The sequence below is a fragment of the Tauraco erythrolophus genome, chromosome 21, assembly GCF_009769465.1.
Source record: "Tauraco erythrolophus isolate bTauEry1 chromosome 21, bTauEry1.pri, whole genome shotgun sequence".
NCBI classification, from domain to species: Eukaryota; Metazoa; Chordata; class Aves; order Musophagiformes; family Musophagidae; genus Tauraco; species Tauraco erythrolophus.
In genome coordinates, this window is record NC_141485.1 from 6,082,649 (window position 1) to 6,098,988 (window position 16,340).

General features: G+C 49.4%; 1 protein-coding gene across 2 annotated transcripts in view; it reads left to right on the forward strand.

Annotated features, from left to right (window-relative positions):
* The first annotated feature begins 1,306 nt into the window (after positions 1-1,306).
* SLC43A2 (solute carrier family 43 member 2) overlaps positions 1,307-16,340 on the forward strand; it is a 28,127-nt gene continuing 13,093 nt past the window's right edge. Inside the window, exons 1-4 of one of the 2 annotated variants that reach the window (XM_086624457.1) lie at positions 1,307-1,497; positions 8,913-9,086; positions 10,098-10,153; positions 10,913-10,989. In XM_086624457.1, coding sequence (XP_086480583.1) covers positions 1,307-1,497; positions 8,913-9,086; positions 10,098-10,153; positions 10,913-10,989 — 498 coding nt within the window. Of the gene's footprint in view, positions 1,498-8,896; positions 9,087-10,097; positions 10,154-10,912; positions 10,990-16,340 lie in introns of both variants that reach the window. The other variant, XM_086624456.1, reaches the window with a different exon arrangement.

Sequence of the window (16,340 nt, forward strand, 5' to 3'; positions counted from 1 at the left end):
GCGGGGATGAGAAAGGAGGTGCTGGAGGAAACGCGTTGTGGGCTGTGTTGGGGAGCGGACCTGCGCGGTGGGTGGGTAGGAGGGTATGGCTGCAGGCTCGCTTCCTGGGGAAGGGGTTTCTGGACCAGCTTCTGTGGCTGGAGGGTGGCCCTGTCCTCCTGGCACCCTTGCAAGCAGCTAGACCAGGTTCCCACCCTCCCAGAGCAAACCAGGGCTGGGGGCCTCTGCCCTATGGAAAGCCCTGAGAAACTGTCTTGGGCTGTGGTGTGTAGCTGGCTCGTTTCCCTTTAGTGCCTGATTGGGATGTGCTCTGGGCTGGGAAAAGGCTCAGCTTGTCTAAAATGGCCACCTGCCTTATGACCTAGGGCAGGCCCTGGTGCTGTGAACCTCAGGGCTCCCTGGAGCTGCCCCTCAGCCAGCCAGGTCTGCTCCCAAATCTGCTGCTTGTTCTCCTGGGCCCCAAGGACTGGGACAGGTGGAGTTGAAGACAGTTAATCCAGCTGCAGCATCTGTGGGGCAGCCTGGAGATTCCAGTGTGCCAAGGTGGAGCAGCATGTGCCATGGGCTCTCCTGGTCAGTGCACCTGGCTGTCTGCACAGCTAGGATGAGGCAGGATGTGGCCTGCCTTGTATCCCAGCTGGGTGGTCTGGCAGTGAGCAAAAATTTCTTCTTGAGGAGCCATCTGTGATATAAACAGCATGCATGGGACCCATGGCACGTATAGAACCCATACTCACCTTCCAGAGCAGATCTGTGCTCCTGTGTGGGGCAGAGCAGACCTGGTGGGTCACTAAAGCCACTGTTAGGGCTGTGGGGCTGCTTCCTTTCCCCAGCCTCTGCTTGCAAGCAGCCAGGAGACTGGGGTGTTAGCTGAAGCCCCCTGCTCTGACATGTGTTTCCCTGCTGCCTTGCAAGTGGGCCACCTGCCCTGTACAGGTGATGGGGGAGTGGGCTCCAGGCAGTTATGTTTGCTGCATTTTCATACCTGTTGCTCGAGAAGTGGAACGGAGTCCTTGAACGCTCCTCTGTTGTATGGTGTGTGCACTGGAGGGGCTGCTCCAAGGGCACCTGTGTTCCTCCATCCCTTCAGGTAACTTGGCAAGCTGGTACCTGCAAAAATGAGTTTTACACCTGAGTGCCTTACATTCAGCAGGCAGGTTTGCTTGCGTTCCAGCAGAGAGATCTCTTCTTAAACCATGCTTTTTTGCACTCTTTGAGCAGCATGCGCTGTGTCAGTGGACTCACTGGGCGTTGTTTTGGTCCTTGCAGGTTGAGATTCTGAAGGAAGCCATCTTCCAACGCAGCAATGGCACCCACGCTTGCTACTGCCCATCGCCGGCGCTGGTGGATGGCATTCACAGCCATCATTGAGAACCTGCTCTTCTCTGCTGTCCTGCTGGGCTGGGGGTCCCTCCTCATCATGCTGAAAGCAGAAGGGTTTTATTCGTACCTGTGCCACGAGTCGGGTAAGGATACTCTGGAGACTTGTGTGAATAAGTTGCTGCTGAAGTTTGCTGGTGTGGTTCCCTGTCTTAGGGTGGTGTGGAACTGGCTAGAGAGGGCTGAGCTCCAGGTCAGTCCTGGGGTAGAAGGAAAGGATGTGCACGCCTTTCCAAAACTGATGGTGTCCTTGTAATTGTGTAGTGTGCCTGTAGTTGCTGTTGCTTTGCCCTGATTGGAAAAGAAGCCTTAAAGATCAGGTAAAGCTTTTCTGGACAGCCTTTTCTACTTGGCCATGAGTTCTTCCTCTGCTTGGTGGCCTGGCTGATCTCTGCAAGGGAAGGCCCGATGGGTTCTAGAAGATGATTATCTGTGGGGAGGATGTCCTGAGTCTGTAGGAGGAAACTATAGGCACTCTTTCTGTAGTGGCAGGAAAGAAAAGAGCACGGGTGACAATAAGATTAGGGGAGACCAGTGTTGCTGTTGAGGAGAAGTTGCAGAACTAAATACTGCTGATGTTTTATTCCTCTCCCTCTTCAGACATCCAAAATGTGCTCAAATTGGGCTGTGTTTCTATGAGGGCTTGAGATCCACTTTCTGGTCCAGCCAGAAGAAGCGGTTGTCCATGCTGCAGACACAGCCTTGCAGGGAGAGAGGCAATCTTGTGGTGTGGGAAGAATAGCCCCAGGAAAAACAACATGTAGGTGGGCATATATGCCCAACCTGGACATGGAGAGGACTGTGGTCTGGGGAATCCATGTGGTATGGATTTGGAAAGCTGCTTTAGTGACAGGTTTACCTGTGCTTGGAGAAGGGAATAGCAAAGTGAAGAAAGGCAGGATCTAGGTGTCTGGGCTCTGTCCAGAGATATGTGATGGTGGATGAGATGAGATGAGAAGGTGGATTAGATAGACCTTTCAGGGCTGATGAGCATGAGGAGGGGAGGCGGAAGCAGTAGAGGAAGAAAAGGAGCTGGAAATAAGTGCATGGACTCTCAGTGGTAATGGCTAAGAATAGCAGGGGAAATCTGAAATGTATGGAAACAAAGTACAAGCAAAAAGTGACTGTGAAGAGTTGTGATGATACTTTGTATTTTTTCCCTCGTTCATCAGCTGCTTGTTAGGCTCTTCTCTTCTGCTTTGTGTGCCTCTGGACGGCTGCCTCAGTTTTGTAGAGCCCGGGTCAGGGCACTTGGCAAATATGCTGGTGTTTGAGCCTTCTACCAGCTGTAGTTGGCTGCTTAATCTCCAGCCTGTGCTCTGCTCATAGTGTGATGCTTCCAAGCGTGTCTGTGTCACTTGGGTGTCCAGTAGTGTTCCAGACTGGGTGAGGGAGGGTCCTCAGAGGCTGGAGACTGTTTAAGACTTCTGTCTAAGGTTGCTTTGTTCTTCCCAAGTCGTGGTGACTTCGTCACAGGCCTGTATAAGGGCATTAAACCGGTCAGGTGGAGATACTGCTCCTGAGATAAAACACATGAGAGCAGATAAGCAAATGCTGACTGTCTCTGAAAGCAGCCATTTTCCTATCTGCTTCCTGAGATGTGCCCTGTTGACAAAAGCCCTGCTTCACAGGAGGCCCACCTCCTACTCTTTGCTTTGATTGCTTTCAATTCATCTGCCTTTGCCCCAAATCAGTGAGACTCACCTTGGCTTCTCACCCATGTTTGCCAATCCGCGGTTTGTCTGGCTCTCCCCATGGGAGTGCCCGTGCCGCAGGCCACAGGGAGGATCCAGATGTTTGGACAGTGGTGAAATTGCTGTCCCGAGGGCAGTTTCTTCCTCCCAGTGACCAGCCTGTGCCCTGAGGCAGGAGAACTTAATTCCTGACAAGAAATCTATGTAGTCAAATGTTCTCATTGTCCTCAAATATCTGGCCAAGTGTGGCTGAACTCAGTGATGGCTGGTGATGAGCACTGAGGACCAGTTACGCTGGTTTCCTCATTCATCCATGCTAACTCGCTGTCTTTTGTCTGATTTTGCCCTCATTGTAATAATCCCGGTGGCTTGGTAGGGAAGAGTCCTAGCTCCAAGTGTGGGGAGAACAGACTCCTTCTTGGCTGCCCTGCTGTGGTCACTGAATGATCAGCACTGAGCGGAGTTTGACCTTTGCTGGGATTGGGATGGCCCAGTGGTTGCCTTTTTCAGCATACCTATTGAATCCTGCAGCCTGAGAGGGTACTTGGCTGGAAGGTTGGTGCAAACAAATTGTAACCAGTAGCCTTTGGGCACTTGTTGTTCCTAATGCGGCTGTGTGCATGTAAGTGTTGCAAAAAAAAATTCAGACTTTTCCTAATGAGCCAAAGGTTCTTGGCAGGGCTTTTCGTTTGTCAGCAAAAGCTCTTGCACTTTGTGATGCCTTGAATGAAAGAGAAAACTAGACCTTGTCCCTTCTGCAGGCTCTTCTCCGAAGGTAGCAGCAGCTGCCCAGAAGGTGATTGCAACTCCTGAAGAGCTCCTTGTCTTCCTGTTGAATCCCTGCCTTTCCCTGCCTGCCTTTGGCTTTTGGTGTTGGATTTTACTCAGCCACTGTGCAAACATGCGGGGTCTGCCAGACTCTAACTCAAACGTGTGAGGGTGGACATGGACAAGTAGAAAAAAAATCAATGTAAAAAAGCCAAATATTTTTAAAAGCAGTTGTGCAACATGGTTTGAGTGGGGGGTTGTACCCGTTCTGGGTGGCAGGTTTGGCCACATCCTGAGAGGTATGTTTGCAATTTGCTGACAACGAGTCTGGTAGTGGCACTTTGTTCTCAAATTAATTTTACTACACTACTACTTGGCCTTTAACCAACTGAAGCAGCATCTTTTATTTGGTGCAAACGCTGATTCCACAGTCTTTATCAGGATTCAGGCCTTATCAGCTGTTGGGGAACTTGATTTGTTCAGGGTCTTGCATTGCTGTGATGTTACTGGGATTGGCAAGCTCAAGGCTTGGGTCTTTGAGACATGTTTTTTTTTTTTTAAAAAAAAAAACAAGTCTTGAACTTGATAATCTGTTCACAATGAGCAGAGCCAGTTGGACAGAGTGCCTTCCTTTAAGATAGGGCTGCAGAAAACCAAAAGGACAATAAGGTGATTCACTTCTGGCAGGTTAATGCGCCTTGACACAGACATTAAGGAGGAAGGTGCTGCCTTACAGCTCTTTGCTTTTATTTATTTGGGGTCTGTGGTGGGCAACTTGCAGTATGAAGGTCCCTTTCAAGCTGGTAAGATTTGACGATAGCTTGTGGAAAGGCTGTGTGTGCGACCCTGTAAACAGGAAAAGAGTAAACGTGGTAAATGTTCGATTTCTACAGGAAACATGCTACGTTGATTAGCAGCTGTCAGCGGTATCGGAGAGCTGCACAGGAAGGTGCCGGCCCTGGGTGAGAATTGCTGCGAAATGAAACTGCAGCTGGGGAGAGAATGGGAGTTTAACTGGAGACTGTGCCTCAGTGATATGAGTGTTTCAGGTGGGCGCACAGAGAGCGGGTCCTGGAGGTGCAAGTGGATGGGCAGGCAGAGAGGGAAACATGAATTAATTGCATTTTTGCAGTGGTATAAAACAAGAACATCTCCTCCCAGTTCCCAGAAGTATGACACCATCCTGAAAAGAGAAAACATGTTCTTATGTGGGCAGCCTGCAGATCAGTTGTTTGCACGTCTTTCACTGTGATTTTTTTTTTTTTTTTTAACCAATGCTCCCAGACTCTTTGGCCCTGATTTATCTCCCCCCATCTTTTTACGAAAAAAAGGTGGTGGTGAGGCTGTGCAAACTGTGTCCCACAGAGCTATTGCCAGGGCGGCTGGGGGTGTCTTGCCTGCTTGGCTCAGTCTGATCCAAGAAACAAGATGAAAGGAAACCTCCTCTCTGCTGTCTGAGATGGCAGTCGCCCTTGAAAAAGCCAGATTCATTCCTCTGGTAGTGCGGTGTGTGCCTGGGATTTGAAGGGGTCAGCAAAGAGTAGTTAATGATTGACCCTCTCATGAAACCTACAGCACTTAATTTGAGAGAAAGGAAGACTTTAAATGTTCCAGTAACAGCCTGAACAAATCCCAGCGATGAGCTTGACATAAATGATTACCAAGGCAGCCTTCCTCTCACCTAAGATGTCATTCTTTAAATAGTAACTTGAACTACTAATTGGACAGTAGAAATCCTGCTGCTTGCAGAGGGAGCGCTGTAAAAATAGGCAGTATGTTCTTGTAATTGCTGGTAAAGACTTCCAGCTTCTTCTAGCTTGACAGTGAGACAGCGGTGAGCGCATCACGGACCGAGCCTGTGCTGCTGGCTTACTCGGGTGGCACTCCTGCATGTCAGACCTGGCATGCTTGCGTGCAGGTGGACTTGGCAGGAGAATCTGGGGAGGGCACCACTGTCGGCACAGAGACAGCCCTTCCCCAAAGCACTGTTGCAGGTGGAGCCAGACACGTAGGAGACTCTCCAGCAGTGTAGTGTGTGCTGATCTGGAACAGGATCTGAGCTGTGATTGAGGGGAAACTGCTGTTTGCTGTAACCAGGTGCATTAGGTAGGTGAGTAGTTAGGCAGGTTGTCTGCTCATTAATCTCCTCCTAGCTGGATGTCATATGCTGCCACTTGCTCTCATGTGTTGGTGACCTGCTGGCACATGAATCTCTGCTCCCCAGTGAGACGGCTCTTGGCTGGACCCTCTGCACGTTGCACACACCTGCAGCCCCTCCAAAACATCCTATTTATGGAGGTGGCTCGAAAAGGATCAGAGGATGTCAGGGTGCCAAGGGCTGCTTGAATCATTTCCATTACGCCTCAGTGGATCATCTCTTGTTGCTTGGGGGCTGCTTCTATTTTCACAAACAATTTGTATTTCCACATAGCACTGTTGCCTGGCCCCTCCTTGGAGCTGGCGATGAGCAGCTGTAAACAAGGTGGCTGGTACAAGTGGGTACTGAAGTTTGCTGCCCTGTTCCCAGCCTTCTTGGCTGCAGCAAGTCTTCAGAGAGGGCTAGGTTTCCTTGTCCTTTCAGAGCTGTGTCCTCTTCACCTTCCAGTGTTGCTGCCCATCCTACATGCCATCAGAGGGTCTGTTAGCAAGTGTATGCTGTGGGAGCTCCTTGGGGTTGTGCTGCAAGTCTACAGGCCAACACATTAACAGTAATTCATCTACTCCAGCTTTAAATGCAGAATATTTCTGTTTTGAGATCTCTTTGTGGGGAGGGCTGACAAGCTGTTTAACACGTGCCACCAGAGGTTGTATGGTCACTGTACTGTCCGTGTCCCTCCACCCTTTTTCCACTCCACAGCTGAGCTATCTCTGTAGAGTGCTGACACAGGGAAACCACTACCACTTTGTCACTCTTTTTTTTTTTTTCTCCTTGTTTTCCTGAGTTTAACCTCTCACCCACATCTGTTTCCTATGAATTTATCCCTGCAGAGAGCCCAAAAAGCCTTGAAGCTGTGTGCCTGTGCCTGCTTCCTGGAGATGCTGTCAGAAGTCAGTGTTTAAGATCCTGGGCAACACCGAGAGTAGATTATGAGGGAAAGATGGATTAAAAAGATTGAGATGTAGTGTGAAAACTGCAAAGAGCCTCTCAAGTCTTAAGTCTGTCCAGGACTGATTTCTAAGGATGTGATGGGAGCCTCAGGCTGGAGTGCTCTCCTCCCTGCAGAAGGGTTGTTGATGGGACATGTTGCCTGTTGGGGTTATCTCTGATGCTTACTCTGACTATCCATGGCTAGCAGGGCAAGAGAGGGGGCAGATTAAGTTATCGATGAGGAGTGCATGGCAAAGGGAAGGAACAAACAGTCATCGCTGCCCACAGGCAGTTTGACACCATCTTAGTAAAAGTGTTGGTGAGAGCAATATAAATGGAGAGAAATGCCATGTGCCTTCCCTGCAGTGCTGGGAGGGGACAGAGGAAGGTTTGCAGGCAGCTCATAAGCTGCCTCAGATATCAGCATCTGAATTCCTGCTAATACCTGATGTCTGGAAGGTGGAGTGTGATTTGTTTGCAATGGACACAAAGCTGGGAGGGTTGTTTTGGCCAGCTAGGAGAATCAGGGCGAAACCAGTAACTGTAATGGTTCTGGGGCTTGGGTAGAAGGGAAAGAGTTGCAAGACAGGGCTGCGTGATCTCGAGACGCAGAGAGGGTGAGAGCAGCCAAGGGGAGCTCCTCTATGAGCCACACCAAGGAGTGAATGTGAAGTCACTTGTACATGAGGGATTCCTGCTAATTAACTAACTAACCAGGGCTCACTGGGAATCTCTAGTCTTGCTTCATGTAGATGGTTATGTAGATGACTTCTCTCTCTATTTCTCCTTTAATATTGAACTTTTTCAGATTAATTATTAAATACGGAGGAGAGCATTTTATGTCCCTGGCTTGTGGCAGCAGTAAAAAAGCAAGAGCTTTGTCATACCAGCAAAGGTTACTTAGAAGTCAGATAAGCGTTGGGAGGAGAGGTGGAGCGCACTGGAGCTCTGGGTTAATGAAAGTCTAAAGGCACACATGCTCGCTTGAGGAGTTGTAAGCCACTTTGGGATACACTTGTAACAGGAGCAGAGTTGACATGAGGTAGTAAAACTGCTGCTGTAAGGAAAAGGGAGCTTCTTCTTTACTTTTTTTTTGTTTCAGACTGTCCTGTTTATGTCTCTGTTGCACAACATGGGCTCTGTTCAGCGTGGGAGTTTGCATGCAGAGTTCCTCATGTAAGGGCAAGAACAGAAAACTGGAGATAGAATTGATCTACATGGCTTAAACCCACTTGGAAAGAATAGAAAATGCTAATTATGGGGCAGAAGTTAAAGCTGCATCAATCCTTTAACAAATGGAGAAGGCAGGTGAGCTGCCAGCCCTCCTGGGAACAGAGTAGTTAAATCCAGGAAGGATTTTTCAGAGCCAGGGCAGTCAGGAAGCAGGGTGGCTCTGCAAAGCCATTCCTCATCCTGATGCCTGCAGTGAGAGCAGGAAGCTTTTCATCTGAGCAGGCTGTTGCCCTGTGCCAGGCCTTGTCAGCCCAGTGTCTGGACCTGAAATAACTGATATGGCTGTAGTTATCGCTCCCAGTTTTATTACGAAAAAGATCTGTGAGAATATGCCAGTTGTAGATCAGGAGGACCTTATTTTTGTATTAGTCCCTTCAGGTTCTGCTGGCTTTAGTCCTCCGTGATTGCCAGGGTCTTGTATAGTTGTTTTCAGAAATTAATGAATCTCTGTCCTTAGGTTATTACCTGGCTGCTGCTTGGGATGCTTGTGCCCTGGGTGCCTGTGCATTCTTTTTTGTTCCCACCTGAGCTCATCAGGTTTCCCTAGTCCTTCTGCTGCTCTTCTTTCCCTTCTCCATTTCACACTGGTTATAATAAAAAATAGTCCATGGAGAGTGTATGTCCAGTGTGTTGTGGCACCCTTCGTGGGGGGCTTTTCTCTCCCCTCCTTCCTGCAATGCTGCAAGCCTCATCCTAACACACCGCAATGATGATCCTCTGTCATCTCATGTAGGAAACTCCACCAGCAGCCCTGAACATGAGAACAGCACAGCCTCAGAGCACAAATGGCCTTCCTGCAACGCCCAGGATGAAATGCTGAACTTGGCCTTCACCATTGGGTCCTTCCTGCTCAGTGCGATCACACTGCCCCTGGGAATTGTCATGGACAAATACGGCCCTCGCAAGCTGCGGCTGCTTGGCAGGTTGGTGTCCTGGGCTCCCTGGGTGGGCTGAGGGGTGAATTTACACGTTGTGTGGGGCAGACGGGTGCTGTGCGTGTTGCAGGGTCCCTGCAGCCTTGGGAACTGTCTGAGGGATGCAACTGAGAGCTGCTGGCCGTGCACAGGGCACTGGAGCAGCTCTGGGGTGATTTCAGCCAGCACAGTGAATTGCTCCATATGGGGAGGGCCTGGGACTCTGTGTCTACACTTGAGCTCTTCAGTGTTGCTCTGGGCTCCCTGGCCAGATGGAGCCTGGAGGAAGAGCAGAGTCATTTGTGAGTCATGGAGGGTAGCTTTTTCCTTGAGCTGGGAGCTATGTCCTGAGAGGCACAAAACCAAGATGTTGCATCATCGTTTGCAAGCTGGGGAGTTAGCTTGGGGATAAACACGTCCTGCCTGCCTTTTCTAGGTCTCTTCTCTGCCATGTGGTGTGTGTCGCCTTCTGCCTCGGATAGCAAGGACGTTAGCTGCTTCTGTCATGGCATGTAGGGGTTAGTGACTTGTTGGGCACAGCGGACTGTGCGCTCCCAGCACTGCTAAATTTTAATGCATTGAACTGTACCAGAAACCAAACTGGCCTGTAGGCAGGGTGGGAGAAACAGGGCAAGTCTCTGACTCAGGCTCCACTAGAGAGGAGCAGGTAAAGGCTGAGAGTGCTGTGGCTGCAGCTCAAGATGAAGGCTGCTGCTGTCTTTGGTCACCTCGAGGTGAGGGCTGGCAAAGCTCTGTGCTGGGAAAACCAGCAGGGAATTTGGGTCCAGCAAGAGCTGTGTCAGTACTGGGAGGAAGAGTTGCTGCCTCAGCCCTTGTGCAAGGTTTGTCTGTAATATTTGTGTATTTCCTTGGATTTTTCTTTCCAAATCGCCGGCTTCCGTCCCTCTAACAGAAATCACACTGCGCTTGCTTAATGAGGTGCTGAGGAGGTAGAAGCGTATGTAATTTACTGCATATAAGGCTGTCTGTGAGAAACTCACGGGTTTGGGTCCCTTTCAGTGCCTGCTTTGCTGTGTCCTGTGTGCTGATCGCGTATGGAGCCAGTAACCCGGACTGTAAGTAGGCGTTTCGGTGCTGAGCTGGGAGTGGGAGGGTTTGGGGGCTGTGACTCGGCTTTTTTGGGGGAAGCAGACAAGTGTGCATGGTGCTGCATGCTTCGACTGTCACATCTCCAGCCTGTCAGGCCTTCAGTGCTGTGCTGGGGTCTTGCTGAGGACAAAAGCCAAGCATCTGCTGGTCTGTGGGAGCTCAGTGGCTCTGGGGAGGGCTGGTGTGTCACAACCTTGAGTGGAAAGTGTAGCAAGGGCCCGACATCTGAGATAGACAAGTCTCTCAGCTTTGTGTTTGGGCAGGGTCAGATCCTGTAAAGGAGCGATTCTAAACAAGTTCATGGCTTTTTCAGGATTGGGAAATGGGTAATAGCACATGACATGTAATTGGCTTTCTCACCAGGGATAGATGGAGCTTGATCCTCAAGACCAGATATTGAGATGACACTTTGAATCCAATTCTTTCAAGTAAATCTTCCTTTTAAGACCATTCAGACAAGCTGTATCAGCAAGTCTGTTCATTAGAGAAAAACTCTTCCATCCTGGAGAGAGATGATCCCATCCTGAACTCTGTCTCAGAGGACAGCCCTGGCCCTCCTGCTCTGTGTGACTGGGGAGATGGGTGCCGGGTCAAGAACAGCATGGCATGTTCTGAGGGTGTTGATCCACTGAGGTTTTCACATGTCAGGACCAAAGCCCTCAGGACTCTGTCTCTTTTCTCTCTCCACCTCAGTAAAAGCTAAGGACGTTTTTTTATTGTTGCAGCTCTGTCTGTGTTGATATTCATTGCGCTGGCTCTGAATGGCTTTGGTGGGATGTGCATGACCTTCACATCGCTTACGGTAAGTGAAGAGTTATTACCTGGCTATGTTATTCCTTACTATGGCTGTGAGCTGGGCTAGCAAGAAGAACAAAGTGGATCTTTTGCCTGTGGCTTGAATAGCACGTGTTTTTGTTTGGTACAAAGGATCAGTCACTCTTTTACCTGAAAGCCTAAGTACTAGGTGGTTATTCTAAGACTTTTTTTCCCAGTCCTCTTTTTTTAACTGTCCCTTACATCTCAGGTGAAGGTGGAGGTGGGGAAGAGGAAGTGTTTTTATCTAGGACTCAAATTGTCATACGCCTGTACATGCAGTGCTCAGCTACCTGGCACAGGCTGGACGTGTTTGCACTGGATTTAGCATTGACGTACTGCAGGAAGAATCAGCAGGGCACAAGCCCTTGCAGCTGGGTATGACCAGCTTTCTGCAAGTGCAGTTTGCATCTTGCCCCAGGAAAATGGTTGTTCTTGAGAACAAAAGCTTTTTCTCTCAAAAGGGTGAGACTCTTCCATGTTTCCTTAGAAATGCGTTGTTGAATGCACCCAGCTCCACCTGCGCAGCCTGCTTAGACCTATTTAGTCTATGAATTGCATTGCAAGCATTGATCATCAACTGTCAGCTGAATCCTTGCATTTTGAGGTTCTTTTTGCCTGGAGATAGAAGCAGTATCGTTCTCCAAGTAACTCCTTTATTTTCCACCTCGTTACTCTGATCCTTGGTCAGTATGGCTGAAACAAGGCTAGATGGAAAGTCTCCTAGAAGACAGTCTGGGAAACACTGATGTTTCTTGAGCTGTGGCTGGAAACTTTCAGATTTGGACTGCGTTACCTTGAACTTGCTGTTGAAGTAAAACTTTCTGTTGAGGTTACTTTTAGTTTAACAAGGCTCAGACACCGGCTGAACTCATGACACCTAAATTTGGCAGGGGCTGGGTTTACAGATCACTGTGTGTACTGTCATGTTGCTACTGCTGTTGCTTTCATGAATGCAAAGCTTTCAAAACTCTGTGCACATGTCAGTCTCTTGTTCATATGTAATATTCTTCACTGGAAGCCTTGACCGTGGTCCCAAAAAACTACAGGGCAAATGTCATCCTGCCACGCTGCAAAAAAAAAAAACAAGTGAGAGAGGAGCACATCAGTACTTCTGTGGGAGAGGAGAAGATTCCCATCCTGCTCCTGCCAGCATTGGTTATTGTCTCTCTGGGTGGTTATTAAGGGGTCGCAGGTTATTTTAGAGCCACTGTGATGATAGCAGGGAGAGCAAGGATAGGGCAGAAATATATTGGCTGTGCTGTGACTTTTAGCAGCAGCAGCAGAAGTAACCAAAGCCACTTATTAGCACCCTCATTAGCGAGCCAGTTCCGCAGCACTAAGGAAGCACATAGGCAGGGAAAAACTCAAATCTTCCAAGAAGAGATCCAAGCTTTGAGGAGGTCTGAAGCAAGTAGTGATGCTGTGAGTTCACATGGGGAGACCTCAGGTGGAGCCCGTCCCCTCCAGATATCAGGGTGCTTTGTAAGGAGTTGAGGTGGCTTCAGGCCTGACTTTTCAAATCCAGATCCAGGTGTAGCTTCCTGTGCCTCCCTGCAGAGCCACAGAGGCATTTCGCTACCTGAGGCACGTGAATGTGATTAAAACAGTCTAAAGTGGGAGAGAAGCACTTCTTCACCTGCATCGCGGTGTAGTTGGGGCGACGACTGTTAAAAGCAGATCTATTTTGCTCACTGGCAGCTTTCTGGTTTGTCTCTGTGTGGTTCTGCCTGCAAGCTGGGGTGCTCACAGCTGGTGTGTCAGGAGCCACCTTCTGCAGTGACATGATTATCTCTTGTGGGTCACTTCCACCTGTGGCCCATGGAGATGGAGTGTGACAGCATCGGTGGACAAGGGTCGACCAATGGATGTCATCTACCTGGACTTGTGCAAAGCTTTTGACACTGTCCCGCACGACATTCTTCTCTCTAAATTAGAGAGTCATGGGTTTGATGGATGGACCACTCGGTGGATAAGGAATTGGCTCAATGGCCGCACTCAGAGAGTAGTGGTCAACGGCTCAATGTCCAAGTGGAGACCGGTCACGAGTGGCGTCCCTCAGGGGTCCGTGTTGGGCCCGGCCCTCTTCAACATCTTTGTCGGTGACGTGGACAGTGGCATGGAGTGCACCCTCAGCAAGTTCGCCGATGACACCAAGCTGTGTGGTGCCGTTGACACACTGGAAGGGAGGGATGCCATCCAGAGGGACCTTGACAGGCTGGAGAGGTGGGCCCGTACCAACCTCATGAAGTTTAACCAGGCCAAATGCAAGGTCCTACATCTGGGTCGTGGCAATCCCAGGCATAAATACAGACTGGGTGGTGATTGGATCGAGAGCAGCCCTGAGGAGAAGGACTTGGGAGTACTGGTGGACGAGAAGCTCAATATGAGCCGGCAATGTGCTCTTGCGGCCCAGAAGGCCAACCGCGTCCTGGGCTGCATCAAGAGGAGTGTGGCCAGCAGGTCGAGGGAGGTGATTCTCCCCCTCTACTCTGTCCTTGTGAGACCTCACTTGGAGTACTGCGTCCAGTTCTGGAGCCCCCAACATAAGAAGGACATGGACCAGTTGGAGAGGGTCCAGAGGAGGGCCACGAAGATGATAAGAGGGCTGGAGCACCTTTCCTATGAGGACAGGCTGAAAGAGTTGGGGCTGTTCAGCCTGGAGAAGAGGAGGCTCCGGGGTGACCTTATAGCGGTCTTCCAGTACCTCAAGGGGGCCTACAGGAAAGATGGGGAGAGGCTGTTCAGGAGGGCCAGTTATGATAGGACAAGGGGTAATGGTTTTAAAATAGAGGGAGGTAGGTTCAGGTTGGATATTAGGAAAAAATTTTTTACTATGAGAGTGGTAGAACACTGGAACAGGTTGCCCAGAGAGGTGGTGGATGCTCCATCCCTGGAGACGTTCAAGGCCAGGTTGGACAAGGCCCTGAGCAACCTGATCTAGTTGGAGATATCCCTGTTCCTTGCAGGGGGGTTGGACTAGATGACCTTCGAAGGTCCCTTCCAGCCCTAACCATTCTATGATTCTATGATTCTAAGGGAGGCACGCAGGGATGGCAGGTCCGTGGCTTGCGGGCTCTGGGTGGTGTGGCTTGGATGTGCCGTGCTCTGCATTGCGCCCAGGAGAGGCTGAAGGGATCGCTGGAAGGGGAGCCTCAAAGATCTTTTTTAAGGATGTTTGTTACCCAGAGGCAGTGAGCGCTAATCAACTTCTGGTGCCAAGTCAACTCGTTCTGGCTGACACAGGCACTGACTGCCGAGCGCACACGTGCGTGCACAAGTCAAAGCAAGGTGACTTCCTTCTCCTGCCAGCTGCAAGTGTCCCAAAGTGCTCCAGGAAATGGGTCAAGCCCACTGGTGCATGAGCTGGTGCTCTGCCACCCCAGGCAGGCTACAATTGCTACGAAGCCTTAGCAGGGTGGCTGTGAAGAGAGCCCCTGCAGCGTGTAGGGTTGGGTTGCTCCTCAGGTGCTGTGGCTCGGGGTGCTTCAACGGGTGTCGAAACCTCCCGGGACACCTGTGTGCCTGGGCCTGGTGTGATCTGATGGGACGGCAGGAGATGGGGGGGGGGATCCTCAGTGCCTGTGCAACGGATCTCTGAGGATTACAGCCTGGGACAATACTCCACGAAGCTTTGCCTCTTGGGTTTAAAGCCTTTTTCAGTAACAAGTCCCCAGGGTGTCATGAGAGCACATGGCATGCTGCAGAGCCAAAGCAAGCTGCCGTTCCTGGGTGCCTGGCGTTGTGGCTCGGGGAGGAGGAGGAGCAAGTGAGCAGTGCTGTTTCCAGTTCTGGGAACAAGGTCAGACTGTGCCTGTTGTTAAAATGCAGAGGGGAGATTTCTGCCTCGTGACTCGATCTTGGCCAATATAAGTGAAGACTGGAAATGGAAACAGATCTGTGTTGGTGGCTCTGACAGCAACACAGGAATCTGGCGCTGGTTCTGCTCCGAAGCTATTTCTCGCAAAGAAATAAACATGTGTGATAAATTACCACAAAGAGCCTTTTATAGATTGTTTTCTGTCCTGTTTTCCTTTCAAAGAATTACAGCTGCTTCGCTCTTATTTTCTGTTACAAACAGCACCCTTTAGTCAGAGTGGGGGGGATCTCTGTGTAGGGAATCTCTGCTTGAAAATATCAGGAAAACTTAGGGCTCTGTGATCTTTTGTTTGTTGGAGAATGGGAACAGGAATATCCATATGCTGTGGACAAAGTGGGCAGTTTGAGGCTTTCCTGGAGAACATATTTTTAGTGTCTGTATAGCTTCCAAATATACCCCTGATAGGGAAAACAAAGTTTAGCTTGGACAAAAATACCATTCTTCAGTAGTCTAGTTCTCAATCCCTTGACTTTTTCCGCTGCTCTTTCAAACAGTCCTTGCAAGAGGAGGGAAACTGGGTTTGGTAATACTACTGTGGTATCATTTGCGTATGGATTGTTTCCAGGAAAAAGCTGAAAATATTATAAAAAATGGTCAAAGGTTTTAAACTTGCTATGGGGCAGATGAGAAAATAATCTGCAAGAGGAAATTTTTTTTATCAGTTTAGGATTGCATACCTGTAATAAAGGACTCCAGGAAAAACAGTTATGGTATGGCAAAGTTAAGTTAGGCCATAAAGTTAAAAATAATACGTTGAGTATTATTGACCTTAAAACAGAAGGCGTAAGAGTTTCTGTCATTGTAGGTCTTGCGGAATTGGGGCTGTCATACCAGATTGGGCAGGAGTTAGTGGAGGAGTCCCTTCTTGCCTGCAGGGATAAGATCAGAATGAGGAGCAGATCTTTTTGGTGGCAGAAAAACAAAGAGCCTGCTTGCTCTGTGGCTTGTTTTTTTTCCTCTCTATGGTTCATTTTTTCCAATGCTCACTGCTGTAAAGACAGCATGAAAAATGGGTTAGTAGATATTGTGTGTTATTTTAGTAGCTGTCTTTGGATGAGACCTGCACAGGCATTGCCAGTGCTGGCACATGCAGTCTGAGAGGGTTTCTGTCTGGGTATTTTTCCCACTATTTTTTCTCCCCTCTGTCCCTCCAGGTAGTCTCAGTTTTCTTTTCCTCCCAAGTGCTCAATGTTTGCAGTTTCTGCTTTGACTGGGTTGAATAAGACCTTAAATTTCTTATGTCAATTTTTTTTTTTAATCTGGCTGCTTGTTTGGTGCCAAATAGGATTTTAGGAAATCTCCAGCTTCTGGAGATTCTGTCCCCATCAAGGCAGAAGGAGACTTGGGTTATCCCAGACATGACTGCTTGCTTTCAGGCCTGCTCTACGTCTCCAGTAGCCCTCAGAGCAGGAGGAACCACCTGGGAGTTGCTTGTCTGCCGTATGAAAAGGGCTTATTGT